Consider the following 15,058-nt stretch of genomic DNA (forward strand, 5'->3'; position numbering starts at 1 on the left):
CCCCACCAACTCCCCCCCCCCCCAAAAAAATAATAAACCCCAAACCCACGGAGCTGAGCTGGAAATGCCAAAATCCGCTTTAATCCACCCAAAAATTGTTTTTAAAAAAAAACAGCACAAAAGTTTTAAAAAAAGCTGCTGTAAAAGGGGTTGGGGGAAATGGGGGAGTCCCTGGGAGGGGGGAAATGTCCCAAATTTGGGGGGTCTCGCCCCTCCCTCCCCCCTCCCCCGGAACACCGGTGCCACCTGGTGGTGGGAGGGGGGAGTGACAGGGTGTCCCCAAGGGGGGTGACAGGGGACCCCAATGTCCCAAGGGAGGGTGACAGGGGACCCCAATGTCCCAGCGGGGGTGATGGGGGGCACTGGTGTCCTGGGGAGGTGACAGAGGACCCCAGATTTGAAAGGGGGGTGACAGGAGACCCCAATGTCCCAATGCGGGGGGGGTGAAAGGAGACCCCAGCGGCCTTGGGGGCTGGTGACAGGGGACCCCCTGTACCCCAAAGTGGGGGTGTCAGGGGACCCCAATGTTCAAGGGGGGGGTGACAGGAGACCCCAATGTCCCAATGCAGGGGGGTGAAAGGAGACCCCGGTGGCCTTGGGGGCTGGTGACAGGGGACCCCCTGTATCCCAAAGTGGGGGTGTCAGGGGACCCCAATGTCCCAAGGAGGGGTGACAGGGGTCCCCGGTGTCCCAGGGGCTGGGGGGGTCCCCGCTCTCGGGGGGTCCCCGGGGTCAGTACACGGCCTCGTCCCCGTTGTCGTCGCTGTCGGGCCCGAAGCTCTCCCCGTTGTCAAAGTAGGACAGGACGTAGTCGGTCTCCTGGAGGGGACACGGTGGCACTTGGGGGTCTCCCCACCCCACCAACACCCCCGGGGTGCCCCCCTCACTCCCCCCCTCCCACTCACCTCTTCGTGCTCCTCCTCATCGTACTCTTCCTCCTCCTCCTCCTTGCCCTCTTCTTCCTCCTCCTTCTCCTCTTCCTCCTCCGACGTCACCTCCTCCTCCTTCTTCTCCAGGCTCTGAGGGGGCCAGAGGGGTGTTCATGGTGGGGGGGACACACACCCCCACCCCCCACCCCCCACCCCCCAAAATCCAGCCAGGGGGGTGTCCCATCCCGTCTCCCACCCCACCTCTCTACCTCCAGCTTCTTAATGGTCTCCTCCTTGTCAGGCGTGACGCGCTGCTTGGGGACGAGGGGGGTGGTCCCTGGGGGGGCACAGGGGACTGTCACCCCCCCGGGGGAGGGCACAGAGGACTGTCACCCCCTGGGGGGGCACAGGGGGTGGCACAGGGGGCACATGGGCAAAGGAGAGGGGGGTCACTCACTGCCTTTCCGCAGCCGCCGCACCCGGATCTTCAGCTCCCGCGGGAGCCGCCTCCAGTCTGGGGGGTAAAGTTGGGGTGGGGGGGGGGGGTCAGCCCACCCCCCGAGCCCCCCCATGTCCCCGTGACCCCCTCCTCGGGTCCCCTCCGTGTCCCCCCACCTGGGTTCCAGTCGATGGCACTGTCCACGGGGCTGGAGAGCTGGTACTTGTCCGAGTAGCGCTCGATGTCTGGGGGGGGGCAACAGAGGGGGTCACTCTGGGTGGGGGGACGGGACACCCAGCCCTGGGGACCCCCGTGGGAACCCCCCCGGGACGGCACAGATGGGGTGGGGGGGCCCAATGGGGTGGGTTGTGATAGGGCTGGGGGGGGGGGATGACAATGGGACAGGCCCCCTCTCTGTCCCCCAATTCCTGCCCCTCCTCCTCCTCACGGGAGGGGTACAGGAGGCTCAGGATCCACACCCCACACACCCCCCCATTCCCGGTACCTCTGCGGGGAGCCCCCGGTTTGACGAAGTAGGGGAGGCCCCTCATGGCCCTGCGCAGCTCCTGCTTCAGCGCCAGCATGTACTCACCCTCCTCCCCCCCCCGGCAGGGGCGCGGCGCGGTGCTCCAGGGGCTGGGGGGGGCACAGGGGTGTGATGAGTGTGTCAGTGCTCAGCCCCCTCAAAAATCCCCCCTGGTGCTCCAGGGCCTGGGGGGGGGGCATGTGTGTGATGAGTGTGTCAGTGCTCAGCCTCCCCATAAATCCCCCCAGTTCTCCAGGGCCTGGGTTGGGGAAGGAGAGGGGGAACGGGTGTGATGAGTGTGCCAGTGCTCAGCCCCCCCATGGACCCCTCTGGTGCTCCAGGGCCTGGATTAAAGGGGGAAGGAGGGAGGGGAAGGTGTGATGAGTGTGTCAGTGCTCAGGCCCCTCCCAGTGCTCCAGGGCCGGGGGGGGGTGCACAAGTGTGATGAGTGTGTCAGTGTTCAGCCCCCCCCCTCCATAAATTCCCCCTGGTGCTCCAGGGCCTGGATTGGGAAGAGGGGGGCATGGGTGTGATGAGTGTGCCAGTGCTCAGCCCCTCCATGGACCCCTCTGGTGCTCCAGGGCCTGGATTAAAGGGGGGGGGGAGGGAGGGGAAGGTGTGATGAGTGTGTCAGTGCTCAGACTCACCGGGAAGAGCGGCGAGGGCTGCAGCGTGGGCGGGGGCAGCGCGTCCCCCTTCCCGATCCCCACGGCCTCCACGTTGAACGTCATCTGCCCCCGGCCCCGACCCCGACCCCGGCCCGCCATCCTGGGCCCGGGGGGGCGCTGGGGGGGGACAGGGGGGCACAGTGACACCCCCGGCCCGGCCTCCGCTCCCGGTGTCCCCCCAGGTCCCGCTCCCCAGCCCGCTTCACCCCTCGGTCCTGTCACGGTCACTCCTCCGGTCCCGGTGCCCGCCCTGGTCCCGATTCTCCCCCTTCGTGGTCCCTCCCGGTCCTGGTCTCCCCCGTTCTCCGTATCCCCATTCCCGGTCCCTCCCGGTGCTCCCTCGGTCCCGGTGTCCCCCTATCCCTATTCCCGGTCCCAGTCCCAGTGTCTCCTCACTCTCTATTCCTATTCCTGATCCCAGTCCCGGTGTCCCCCACCCCCTATCCCTATTCCCATTCCCATCCCCGGTCCCGGTCCCGGTCCCGCTCTCACCCCGCGCACGCGCAGTCGCTCCACGTGTGTCCGGGGCTTCCGCGGCTCCGCCCCGCGCGGAAGGGGCGGGGCTTGGCGGCGAGCCCCGCGCTGATTGGCGGGTGAGGGCGAGGGGCGGGGCGAGGGGCGGTGCCGGTGGATGAATGGGGAGGGGGCGGCCGGACGGGACCGATGGAGGGACGGGGAGGGGGAAAAAGGGGGCGAAGAGGCCCCTGGGCCCCCACCCCCGGATCCCCCCCAGCCCCTCTGCCCTGGGACAGCTCAGCCCCCCCCCGGTAGTGGGGCCTCGCTGGTCCCCCCAGCCCCTCACGGCCCCGGTTCCACTGTGCTCTGCCCCCCCAGCCCCACTGTTTTGGGACCCCCAGTCCCGCTGCCCTACGGCCCCAGTGCCACTGTGATGTGACCCCCAGCCCCACTGTGCTGTGCCCCCAGCCCCGCTGCCCCACAACTCCCCGAATCTCCGGTGCTTCATGGCCCCCAGCCCCGCTACCCCACGGCCCCCAGCCCCACGAGACCCCCGCCAGCCTCTTGTGCCCCACAGCCCCCCGAGGCCCTCCTCGCCCCCACGCAGGGCCGGGCGCCGGGCGCTGACTGCGTCGTGGGTGATTCATCCCGCTCCAGCCTTCCCCCCCCGCGCCGGCAGCTGCCAAAAATAGCGCTGCGGGAGGGGGGGGGACCCTCTACATCACCTCCCGGCCCCCCCCCCGCACCGGCGGCGGGCCGGGATGGCGGCCACGGGCCGCTGTCCCCGACACTCCCATCCCCAGGGCTGCGGGGACCGGGACCCGGAGCGGAGGGACCCCACGCTCCGGTTGCCACGGTAACGGGGGGATGGAGGGGGGAGAAGGGCTGGATGGGGGGTCTCCGCTGTGGGGGGCACGGGGCAGGCCCCAGGCCCGGGCTCGGGGGTGTCTGGCTGAGGGGACTGGGAGGGCGGTGGATTCTCCCCCATTTTCCCGGCTGGACGGAGCGGAGGAGCGGGATGAGCCGCCGTCGCCATGGGAACCGCGAGGGCAGGGATCGGGGTACCGGCATGGATGGGGGGACAGGCAGGGACGGGGGTACCAGCAGGATGGGGGTAGGGGCAGGATGGGGGTAGGAGCAGGGGATGCAGGGGGGGCACAGGCAGGAGGATGAGGAGAACGAAGAGGGGTGAAGGAAGGGATATGGGGAGTGAGAGGAGCTGGTGGCAGGGGGGGTTTGGGGGTGCAGGCAAGGGCTGGGGGTACAGGCAGGGGGGATGTGGGAGGGGGACACAAGCCAGGGGGGGCTCAGCACTGCGGGAACCTTCCCTTGCTGGGGAAACTGAGGCAGGGAGCGGGGGGCTCTGAGGTCTCACCATGTGCCCATTCCAGGGGCCTCCAGGTTCTCACCTTGTGCCCATCCCAGGGGGCTCCGGGGTCTCACCTTGTGCCCATCCCAGGGGGCTCCGGGGTCTCACCTTGTGCCCATCACAGGGGGCTCTGAGGTCTCACCTTGTGCCCATCCCAGGGGACTCTGGGATCTGAACTTTTGCCCATCCCAGGGGGCTCTAAGGTCTCATCATGTACCCATTCCAGGGGCCTCCAGGGTCTCACCTTGTGCCCATCCCAGAGGGCTCTGGGGTCTCACCTTGTGCCCATCCCAAGGGGCTCCAATGTCTCACCTTTTGCCCACCCTGAGGGGTTCAGGAGGGGTCTCACCTTGTGCTCATTCTGGGGGATTTGGAGGGGGTCTCACCCCATGCTTATCACGGGGGATTCAGGGTGGGGGGGGTCTCACCCCGTGCTCTTCCCAGGGGGCTCCGAGTCTCACTTTGTGCCCACCCTGAGGGGTTCAGGGGTGGGGGTCTCACCTTGTGCTCATCCCGGGATGCTCGGGGGGGGTCTCACCCCGCACCATCTCCCCTTGCAGTGAGCGGGTGCCACCCCCGTCCCCGCGCCCCGGCCGGTGAGCCCGGCCATGCCCAGCCCCGTGCGCCGCCCCCCCGGCGCCGCCGCGCTGGCGTCGGGGCTCGCCATGATCCCGGCCGAGGGCTCGGCGCTGCTGCGCGCGGTATCCCAAGGGAAATTCCGCCTGACCCGGCTGCTGCTGGAAGGGGGAGCCTACATCAACGAGGGCAACGCCGCGGGCACGACGCCGCTGATGGCCGCGTGCCGCGCCGGCTACGCCGACCCGCCGGAGCAGCCGCGCATGGTGCGGTACCTTCTGGAAAACGGCGCCGATCCCAACATCCCCGACAAGGCCGGGAAGACGGCGCTGATGCACGCCTGCGCCGAGCGCGCCGGCCCGGCCGTGGCCGCCGTCCTGCTGGCCCACGGCGCCGACCCCAGCGCCCGGGACTACGCCGGCGGCTCGGCGCTGGTTTACGCGCTGGAGCGCGGGGACCGGGAGACGCTGCAGGTGCTGCTGGACGCGTGCCGGGAGCGCGGCCGCGACGTCATCATCATCACCTCGGCCACGTCGCCCCGCGGCACCAAGACCACCCGCCAGTACCTGAACTCGCCGCCGTCGCCCGCGCTCTGCGCCTCCCCCTCCCAGGTGGAGGTGCGGGCGGCGTCGGCGGCGTCGCCGGGCGCGGGCGGGAGGGATGAGGAGCGGGATGTGTTCCGCTTCCCGCCGGCGGCTCCGGCCGCCGCTCCGGAACCGTCGCGGGCCGGGCCCAAGAGGCAGCTGAAGAGGCTCAATTCGGAGCCCTGGGGGCTGGCGGTGCCGGGGCTGGAGGGGACAACACGGGGAAGCCTGGAAGGGACGTGGGGGTCCTTGGAGGGGACCCCTTCGGAAGGGTCATGGGCTTCCCCAGAGGGGCCTCGAGGAGCCCTGGAAGGGACATGGGCCCCCCTGGGGGGGCTGGAAGGGCCGGGGCTGCGCCCGCGCCGGCACAGCATGGAGGGGCGCGAGGCCTCGGGGCTGCCGGGGCCCGCCTGGGCCGAGCGGGTGCCCCCCGTGCCCCCCACGGCACGTCGGCCCCCCGACCCTCCACGGGGCAAACCCCTGGGCCGGGACCCCCTTGACCCCGAGGTGGCTCCCCCCGGGCCACTCCGGCGCCCGGGCGGGCTGTTGGAGCGCCGCGGCTCCGGAACTTTGTCCCTGGAGCCCCCCAGGGCCGGGCTGCTGCCCCCGCTGCCCCCCGGGCCCCCCCGGGCGCTGCTGCGCCGCCGCCATTCCATGCAGCCGGAGCTCGTCGCCTTCCGCAGCGCCCTGGGCCCCGAGCCCGGCTCTTAGAGACCCCCGGGGATCCCCCTCAGCATCCTCTGGGACCCCCCCCCGGGCCCCCTTTGCTCTGAACCCACCCAGGGCTCGTGGCCCCTCCATCGCTGTCGGCACAAACTCGGCACGTCCCCCTCCCCCCCCGATTCCCTCGGGAGTCGGGGGCTTTTCCCTGCATCTTCCTCCTGCTCCCTCCTCATCCTCCCGGCAGCTTTTCCCCTTAAACCCACGGCTGGGGGTCTGCACAGCTCCTCACCCCTCCCCTGGCCCCCTTCCCAGGGGGGTCCCCGTTTTTGGGGGGGGTGGTGTCCTTCAATAAAGGCCCCCGTGCAGCTCAGCGGCTCCGAGTGTGGAAGGGGGGCACATCTGGGGGCACATCTGGGGGGTTTGGGGACTGGCACATCTGGAGGGGGGCACAGCTGGACATGGGAAGTCCCCTGGGTTGCCCCCCAAAGCTGTCGCTTCCCAATGCCAAGTTTTAAGGGAAAAAAAGGCTTTTCCAAGGCCCAAGTCGTTCTCCTGCCAGGCTGGGAGGGATCCCCAGGGATCCAGCAGCTGGGACAGGGAGGGATTTTAGGAAAAGGGGCAGGAGAGGGGCTGGGGGGGGTCTAATGAAGGACAAAGAACAAGAAGCCAAATTTACACAAAAACTATTATTTAACAGAATATAAGGGTTTCCCGGTGGGATAAATCCCACGGGAAATAAGGGAACGTTTGCTTGGGGTAGGGAAAAAACTCCTGGGATGTGCTGGGATGGGAGGCTGGGAGGGATCCCCCCAAACCCGAGGGAAACACCCCCAACCCTCAGGGGCTGCTGCTCCCCTCGTGTTTGTCCTTTGAAAACAATAAAATTCCGCAAAACCCCGATTTCCCAAGGGATGGAGCCGGTTTGGCTCCTCAGACCTGTGTCCAAACCCCCCCCAGTTTTCCCAGTTTCGCCCAGTTTGGACTCGGAACACGGACAGGATGAAGCCTGGATCCATCACCGGCGGCGCCGGTCCGGACTGCGGCTCCTCCGGCGCCCACCCCTGGAAAACAGGGAATAGATGGGAGGGAAGGGAAAAGGCAAAGAGGAAAAGAGGATGAGGGAAAGTGGAGACAAAGCATTTTGGCACATTTATCCCTATTTTAACCCCAGTCCCTCCCCATGATGGCACACAGAATGGCCCCCGTTCCGCACACCGGGGGGGGTTCCGATGCTCCCGGAGGTCTCTCCCACTCCCAGCTTCCGGAATTCCCGTCCCTCACCTCCGCTTGCCCTTGGGGGGGCCCCTGACGAAGCACCAGTCGACGCTGACCGGCTGCCCCATGAGCTCCTGCCCGTTCAGCCCCTCCATGGCCGCCTGCGCCTCCTTGTACGTCTCGTACTCCACCAGCGTGTAGCCCTGGGGAGGGATCGGGAATAGCGTTGGGAATGGCACTGGGAATGAGCCCGGGCATGGTGGGAACCCCCAGCTCAGGTTTGGGGGGCACGGACCCCCCAACACCCTGGGATTGGGAATGGGAATGACCCGGGCACGGCAGGAACCCCTGGCTCAGGTTTGGGAGGCAGGGATCCCCCAACATCCCGGGATTGGGATCTGGAATGGGAATGGCACTGGGAATCAGCCCAGGCATGGTGGGAAGCCCCAGCTCAGGTTTGGGGTGCAGGGAACCCCCAACACCCTGGGACTGGGAATGGGAAGGAGCTTGGGCACAGTGGGAACCCCTGGCTCAGAGACCCCCCCGACACCCTGGGATTGGGATCTGGAATGGGAATGGCACTGGGAATCAGCCCAGGCATGGTGGGAAGCCCCAGCTCAGGTTTGGGGTGCAGGGACCCCCTGACAGCTTGGGATTGGGAATGGCACTGGGACTGGCATTGGGAATGAGCCTGGGAACCCCTGGCTCAGGTTTGGGGTACAGGGACCCCCAAACACCAAGGGATTGGGATCTGGAATGCAAATGGCACCGGGAATGAGCCCAGGCATGGCAGGAACCCCTGGCTCAGGTTTGGGATGCAGGGACCCCGTGACCCCAAAAATCAGCTCACTTTTGGGGTGATCCCACAGGACCTCCGAGCCCGGACTCCACCGGATTAATTCAACCCACCCACAAGCCAAAATGGAGTTGGGGGGTCCCTCCCAATCCCCCCAGTCCTAATCCTGAGCCCCCCAGGGCACCTTGAGGTATCCCGTGCGCCGGTCCAGGTTCAGGTGGATGTTCTTGATCTCCCCAAATTCAGCAAAGCGATCGTGCACGTCCTCCTCTGTGGCCTCCTCGTGCACCCCCGTCACGAACAGGATCCAGCCCTCCACGGCTGGGGGGGAAAAAGGGGAATCACGGGGCTGGGAAAGAGGGATCCCCCCAGGAATCCCACCCTCGGTGAGGAGACACAGAGCCCCCAAGGCCAAGATCTGGAGGTTGAGCCAAAATCAATCCCAGGAATTGTGGTGGGGCCTGGAGCTCAGGAACCTCCCCCATTCCTCCTCCTTCCCATGGAGAAGTGTCCCTAAGAAAAGGTGTGTCCCCCAAATTCCACAGCTGACAAGGGGAGATGGAGCCCCAGAGTCCACAAATCCTGGGAAGGGGGGAAAGGATCATCCCAACCCAGAGCCCAGGACCCCCCAACCCCCCATTCCCCCTCCCTCCCACAGGGAAGGTGTCCCCAGTGACACTCGGAGGCCGTGGGGTCCCCAAAAAGGGATGTTCCCCCCAAATTTCCCCCATTCCCACCCTTGGGAAGGGGATACGGAGCCCCTGATTTTGAGATTTGAGGTTTGCCCCAAAATAAATCCTGAGAATGAAGGAGGCAGTTGGAAAAAGGATTATCCCACAGCAGGGCTGAGCCCTGACCTGGAGCTCCAGACTCACTGTGTCCCCCATGTCCCCCCTGTGTTCCCCCCATCCTCCATGTCCCTCCCATGTCCCCCCCGTGTCCCCAGTGTCCCCCCTCACATCTCTGTGGTCCGGGTTCATCCCCGTCCTGCTCCACGCTGTCATAATCCTCCCGCACCCGGGCCCGGGATCCTTCCTCTGGAAAAAGGGGAATATAATGGGATAATGGGGCCCCTCAACACCCCACCGTGGCACGGGGTAGGGTGGGGTGTCACCCACACCCCACCCCAGGGTGCCAGGGAAGGGTTTTTGGGGCCTCACCTGAACCGAAGCCGCGGCCCTTCCGCTTCTTGGCCTTTTCCTTCAGCTTGTGGATGCTCTCTGGGGGGGAGGAGGCGGGAATTGGGGGGGACTTTGTGGAGTCAGGGGGAGCAGGAGCCCCCCAGTTGGGCAGGGACCCCCCAGTCGTGGCTGGGAATGACCCCCTTGGGCTGGGAATGACTCCTCTGGGCTGGGAAGAACCCCCCTGGTACAGGCAACAGGCAGGGACCACCCCCAGGAAAGACAGGACCGTCTCCCCATGATGGGAACGATCCCACCGGGCCGGACAGGACCCCCTTCCCCCAGAGCTGGGAATGACCCTGGTGGGACAGGAACGACCCCGTGATCCCAATGGGACAAGCACGACCTATCCCAAGGAAAGGCAGGATCTCCCACCGTGCTGGGAATGACCCCCTGGGATGGGCAGGACCCCCCTGGGAGCGACAGGATCCCCCCTGGGAACTACAGGATCCCCTTGGGAGCTACATGACCCCCCCTGGGAACTACAGGATCCCCCCTAGGACCTACAGAACCCCCCCTGGGAACTACAGGATCCCCCCTGGGATGGGCAGAACCCCCCTGGGAACAACAGGACCCCCCTGGGAGAGACAGGACCCCCCCGGGCCTGCAGGATCCCCCCTCCCAGGTCGGGAATGACCCCCCAGGTCGGGAATGACCCCTCCGGGCCCGGTCCGTCCCTCAGGCCGGCGGAGCTGGGGGAGCCGACCCGGGATTTGGGGGCGCGGCGGGAGCGGCTCCCTCGGGCCGGAGCTCGGCCAGACCGGTCGCCGGGCCGTCTCCGGACCCGGAGGAGCAGCCCCAGCCCCGCGCTCACCATCCCCGTCCTCGTCCATAGCGAAATCCTCCCCGCCCGCCTCATGGAGATCCAGCACGTCCGCCATGTTGGCTCCGGATGCGCCGCCATGGGCGGGAGGGCGGGAGGCGGAAATGGGGCGGCGCCATCTTGGGAAGGGCGAGGGGGGCGCCGGGAAGCGTCGCCATGTTGGGAAGGTCACCTGAGAGGAAAGGGGCCTGAAGTGCCGCCATGTTGGGAAGGTCATCTGGGGGGAGAGGACAGGAAACGCCGCCATGTTGGGGGGGTCTGTGGTGGAAGTGTCTGAAACAAAAAAATCACACCCAAAGTGTCCTTTGGATGAAACATTCCTTTAATTCCTCGTGACGGGAGCGTGGGGAATCACTCGCTAGCCATGGTCCCCAAAATACGGTTTCTTCGGGTGTTTATCTGTCACAATGCTCCAAGTTGCCTCCCCAAAAACCATTCTCCTCATTACGACACAAGCCTACACTAAAATTTCACCCGGCTGCTCTTTTGTGGACCGTAAGTGCCATTTAGTGTCTCTTTTGTGTCAGGTTTCGTCACACTGAGGGTCATTTTCCTTCAGTCTCGCGGAGTCATCCTTGGACTAATTTCAACCTCTGACCCTCCTCTGATTGTCTTTACCCACCACGTCTATCACTAATTAAAAGATAACTTGGTGTTATTCTCCACTAAAACAATTTTTTTTAAATTGAATTTAATCCTCGGCAAAGCAAATCCTACTGAATTGTGCCTTTTGAAGCTCATGATTCATTTGTTTGACTTCCTCCGGCTCTTTTCAATTGTCTTTGCTTCCTTCACTCACCCTTATTTTATGATGCCAATCTAATTACAGGTTTAAGAGGAAAAACAGCCAAAAATGGCAACGTTCAGAGAACAACATTTCTGGCTTAAAGTGGAGGTTGGGCACCACTCGGCCGCAGAGAATGAGCAAAAGTACCAAAGTCATCCCAAAAAAAAATCGCTGGTTTTATTGTATAAAATCCACACCAGGATTTGTCCCGTCGGATCCACGTCATTCTATCGCCTCAACAGGGAGCACAACCCTCTTTCTGTACTGAGAAAACCTGGATTTGTTCGTTTTAGCACCTTCCGAGGAGCTTCAGGAATTCCCTCTCGTGGGGAATCAGGGGAATAAATCACAGGATTAACTCCACATGATTCCTAAATCCAAGTTCCAGGTCTGGATTTTTCCAATATTTCAAGAACACTCCCCCACCCACCCTGGGCCTTTTTAATCCCATTTCCAGCGACATCAAACGTTAATAGTGTTGTGAAAGTATAAAAAATATAGAACCCCCAAAACAGGCTCGTCAGGATGTGGATATAAAAGCAGGATACCTATGGATCATGGAATTATTCCAATCTTATCCCAAAACAACGATTATTGCTGGAATATCCTGCACTCAGGCAGAGTGAGGAAGGGGGTGAGAGGGTGGGAATAATGGCACCCCAAAGGGTTTGTGGGGATAAGAAGTGGGAAAAGCTCCAAGCTGGCGTGAAAAAGGAATTCTGGCTTGGAATTTCGTTTGTATTCTTGGTCTGCTGGAGAAAAGGGGAGCGAGATGAGAATTTCCAGGGGTAAAATGCCATTTCCTTGGGTGAGCTGGAGCTGTTTGAACAATCCCATGCCATAAAAGGGTTTTGTAAAGCTAAATATCATCTAAGTTCCACATGGATACGGATACAAGGGGAAAGGAATGATTAGTGCAGATCCCTCCCTCATTCCCAAACTCTTCCAAGGCTTTTCCAACCTTCCATGGAAAAGCCAAGGCTGATGTTTGGCCATGGACAGGACAGTTCCAGGGGGAACTGCAGATCCTGCTGAGCTCAGGGCTGGGATGCTGCGGGCTGATCCCAGATTTAATCCCAAATCCCAGTTTTCAATCCCTTTGGATACAGCACATGTCGGGATCCTTTGGGATTTAATTAAGGAGCTCATCAAGGAGCTTTAATTGATCCCTTTCTGGTCTAGGAGGGAGGGAGCGCCAAGCATCAGATCCAAAGGGCTTTTCCAGAGGAAAAGCTGGATCCCACAGAATCCTGCCCGCTCCAGTACCGATGTAAAGCAGAGAGGCCAAAACCTGCGTTTTTAACCCCAAAAACAAGGGACAGAAAGAATCCTGTAGGGAACGAGGAATTCCCTAGGGAATAAGGAGATCCATAAGGAACGAGTAGTTCTCGAGGGAATAAGAGATTCTCTAGGGAACAAGGAGACTGAGAAGCACCTCTAAAAACCGGGAGGAAGCGGTTAAAATCCACCCAGGGGCTTTTTCCCTACATTTCTTTCCAATGTGCAAACGGGCCGGGATTCGGGAAGGGGGGGCCGGGAGCTCCAGGAGGGATCCCGGGGCCGGATCCCGGGAACTCAGCAGCCGGCAGAGTGGCTGGATCCCAGCTGGCCGGCCGCCAGCAGCAGGATGTCCTTCTTCTCCTTATGGAAGCGCAGCTCCTTCCCGGCCAGCCGGGCCTCGTCCAGCTCCCGCTCCGTGGCCGCCAGCTCCCGGGAAAGAGCTCCCGGGACGCTCTGCTCCCGGTTCACCCAGTCCAGGGCCATCTGGTTCCGGATGTCATCGTCCAGGGCGCGGTGGGAATAGTGAGCCAGGACTTCCTGGTGGGAATGGGATGTGAGGGGGGAAGGTCAGGGCCGGGAAGGAGCGGCGGGATGGCGTTCCCGGAGAGGATCCGGACTCACCTGGCGCGAGCACTGCCGCTCCCGCATGGCCTTCAGGCTCCCGTTCCAGTGCAGCAGCTGGAAAACCGTCATCAGCTCCTGGGGAGGGAAAAGGGAGGCGGGATGGGAGCGGGATCGTGGAATCATGGGATGGGGTGGGGTGGGAGAGGGACCTTATGGATCATCGGGAGCACGGGAGGGACACGGAACAGCCCCGTCCAACCCGGCCTGGGGCACTTCCAGAGGTGGGGCATCTTCCTGGGATGTGGAGGAAGCTCAAGGCACCACCAGGAGCAGGACATCGGGGCAAAATTCCCGGATTAATCTGGATTACGATGGAGGTGGATCCTCCAATGCTCCTGGTGCCCTGGGGAGTCTGGGATAAGCCTCTCCAAGCTGAAGCACCGGCAGCACCGGGGACAATTCCAGCTTTTCCAGACATTTCCCCCTCCAGGACACACAGATTCTGCTTAAAAACTGGCATCTGTCAGGCTTCCCAAAGCCAGTTGGAGCCGGGAATATCCATCCCAGCTGTAAACAGGACCCTTAACAGAAACACCTCAGCCCCTCCCATTCCAGGGAAAGGAGCCAGGAGAGGGGTTGGCTTTGGGAAAAGTACAGAATCCCAAACATAGCCACGTTCCAAAGCTGGATCCAAACCCTAGAGCAGAGCCAGCTTTCTCCTGTCCTGAAAATCCAGCTCCGGTGGAGTGCCCACACTTCCAGGCTTCAGAATCATTTCCAGTCACTGGAAATGTCCTTAGGGGAAAGATCTTCCCAGCTTTCCTTGGGAGAGCTCTTGCTTCCCTGTTTTCAGGGAGAGGATGAATCCCACTAATTATCTGGATTAATTAGTGCCACACTTATGATGTTTGGAGGTGCCAACTGGAAACACCCGAGTGGGACTTCCCTGACACTGAGCCCGGCAAACAGCAAGGAGGGAAACCCCATTCCAAGGATTTGGCTGCACCTGGAAGTACCTTGGATGCAAGCGGAGGGAAACCCCAAATTCATTTTCCACCAAAAACACTGAAAATGCAGCTGGAAGATCAAACCAACCACCCCTTAATTAAATTAGGAATGGGACCTGGATAGGTTAGGAACAATACCTGGAAAAATTGGGAACAGTACCTGGAACTCCAGCATGGATTTTCCCTTGTTGGACTCCAGCATGAAGCGGAACGCCCCGATCCCGGTGTTGGGATTATCCGCCTCCTCCCGGTTGCCCTGCAGAGACATTCCAGCCAGGAGCTGCCATTCCTGCCAGTGCAGCTCCTGCTACACTATCCCTGCTCCAGGAATTCCCAGTGGGATTCAGGAGAGCCTGGTGCCAGCACAAGGCTGTCACATCCTTATCCAGCCAGTCCAGCCTCACTCAGGCAGCACCAGCCACTTCAGCTCTCCCTGGATAAATATGGGACAGCACTGGGATAAATGTGGCTCTCCTGGAACAAGGAATCCCTGGACAACATCCCTGGGAACAGGATTTTTCCTGCAGTGATTCCAAAGCTCTCACAACACCCCGGAGACCACAGAGCAGCCGCAGGTTACGCGGCAAGAATTCCCCCCGGAATAATCGGGGCAGGGAAGGGAGAGGGCAAAGCTCCCAGGGATAGAATCCGAAATCCCTGGAAAGCCTTTGGTTTCAGGGAAACCACTGGATGTGCCAACCCAGGGCTGGGAGATTCCACACCTCAGCCTCCTCATCCCACCCTGGAGCGTCAGCGCTTGCGCTCTCCAGAGCAGGAGAACGGGAATTCAAACGCACCTAAAACTCGGAATACTCCTCTCTCAGTTTAAATATGACAACTCCACAAAACCTGCCTCTAATCTCAGGGTTTAGGGGTTCTTTTCCCGGGGTTTTTCCGTGCCCATCCTTACATTGAAGGACGCCAGGGCCTCGGAGACGCTCTTCTCGATGAAGTCGTCGGTGATGCGGCGCGACGGGTGCTCGTTGAACACGGAGTTCATCAGCGCGATCTTGGCCGCGCTGCGCCGCGCCTCGGCCTTGGTGGGACAGAACTGGGACACGAGGACACCGTCACGGCATTCCCAGGATCCCAAAACCCCCCCCAGAGCCACTGGGAACGGCGGTAGGGAGGGTGGGGGCGGAATCAGGAGGCGGCAGGAGGGGTTCGAAACCGCCCGTTCCCGGGGAAGTCCCTTCTCCTCCCAAGGAATTGAGGGGAGAGATGGCAGGAGAGGGCTTGGAAAAGGCTGTGGAG

At 62.6% G+C, this 15,058-nt stretch overlaps 4 protein-coding genes across 4 annotated transcripts; 1 reads left to right on the forward strand and 3 right to left on the reverse strand.

The window, feature by feature from the left end:
* Positions 1-510: 510 nt before the first annotated feature.
* POLR3GL (RNA polymerase III subunit G like) lies at positions 511-3,065 on the reverse strand. The gene is given in 9 exon segments (XM_027702819.1): positions 511-819; positions 906-1,019; positions 1,139-1,206; positions 1,327-1,383; positions 1,485-1,553; positions 1,814-1,913; positions 1,915-1,944; positions 2,482-2,619; positions 2,995-3,065. Coding segments are annotated over 8 exon segments (645 nt in total). The 5' UTR covers positions 2,602-2,619; positions 2,995-3,065; the 3' UTR covers positions 511-732.
* A 431-nt stretch (positions 3,066-3,496) lies between these two features.
* On the forward strand, positions 3,497-6,520 carry ANKRD34A (ankyrin repeat domain 34A). Its single transcript, XM_027702820.1, has 2 exons — positions 3,497-3,814; positions 4,888-6,520. Exon 2 carries the CDS (start codon positions 4,936-4,938, stop codon positions 6,196-6,198), a length of 1,263 nt encoding a protein of 420 aa, XP_027558621.1. The 5' UTR covers positions 3,497-3,814; positions 4,888-4,935; the 3' UTR covers positions 6,199-6,520.
* Positions 6,521-6,817: 297 nt separating this feature from the next.
* On the reverse strand, positions 6,818-10,289 carry RBM8A (RNA binding motif protein 8A). The gene is made up of 6 exons (XM_027702821.1): positions 10,157-10,289; positions 9,322-9,381; positions 9,121-9,198; positions 8,346-8,482; positions 7,432-7,568; positions 6,818-7,211 (listed from the first exon to the last, which is right to left on the reverse strand). Exons 1-6 carry the CDS (start codon positions 10,221-10,223, stop codon positions 7,166-7,168), a joined length of 525 nt encoding a protein of 174 aa, XP_027558622.1. The 5' UTR covers positions 10,224-10,289; the 3' UTR covers positions 6,818-7,165.
* A 738-nt stretch (positions 10,290-11,027) lies between these two features.
* On the reverse strand, positions 11,028-15,053 carry LIX1L (limb and CNS expressed 1 like; the record flags this gene model as incomplete). Its single annotated transcript, XM_027702838.1, has 4 exons — positions 11,028-12,770; positions 12,855-12,932; positions 13,965-14,060; positions 14,715-15,053. Coding segments are annotated over 4 exons (756 nt in total), but the record flags the coding sequence as incomplete, so codon positions are not given.
* Between the last annotated feature and the right edge of the window lie 5 nt (positions 15,054-15,058).

Source organism: Neopelma chrysocephalum, unplaced genomic scaffold, assembly GCF_003984885.1.
Source record: "Neopelma chrysocephalum unplaced genomic scaffold, ASM398488v2 Primary Assembly neopelma1_197, whole genome shotgun sequence".
NCBI lineage: Eukaryota > Metazoa > Chordata > Aves > Passeriformes > Pipridae > Neopelma > Neopelma chrysocephalum.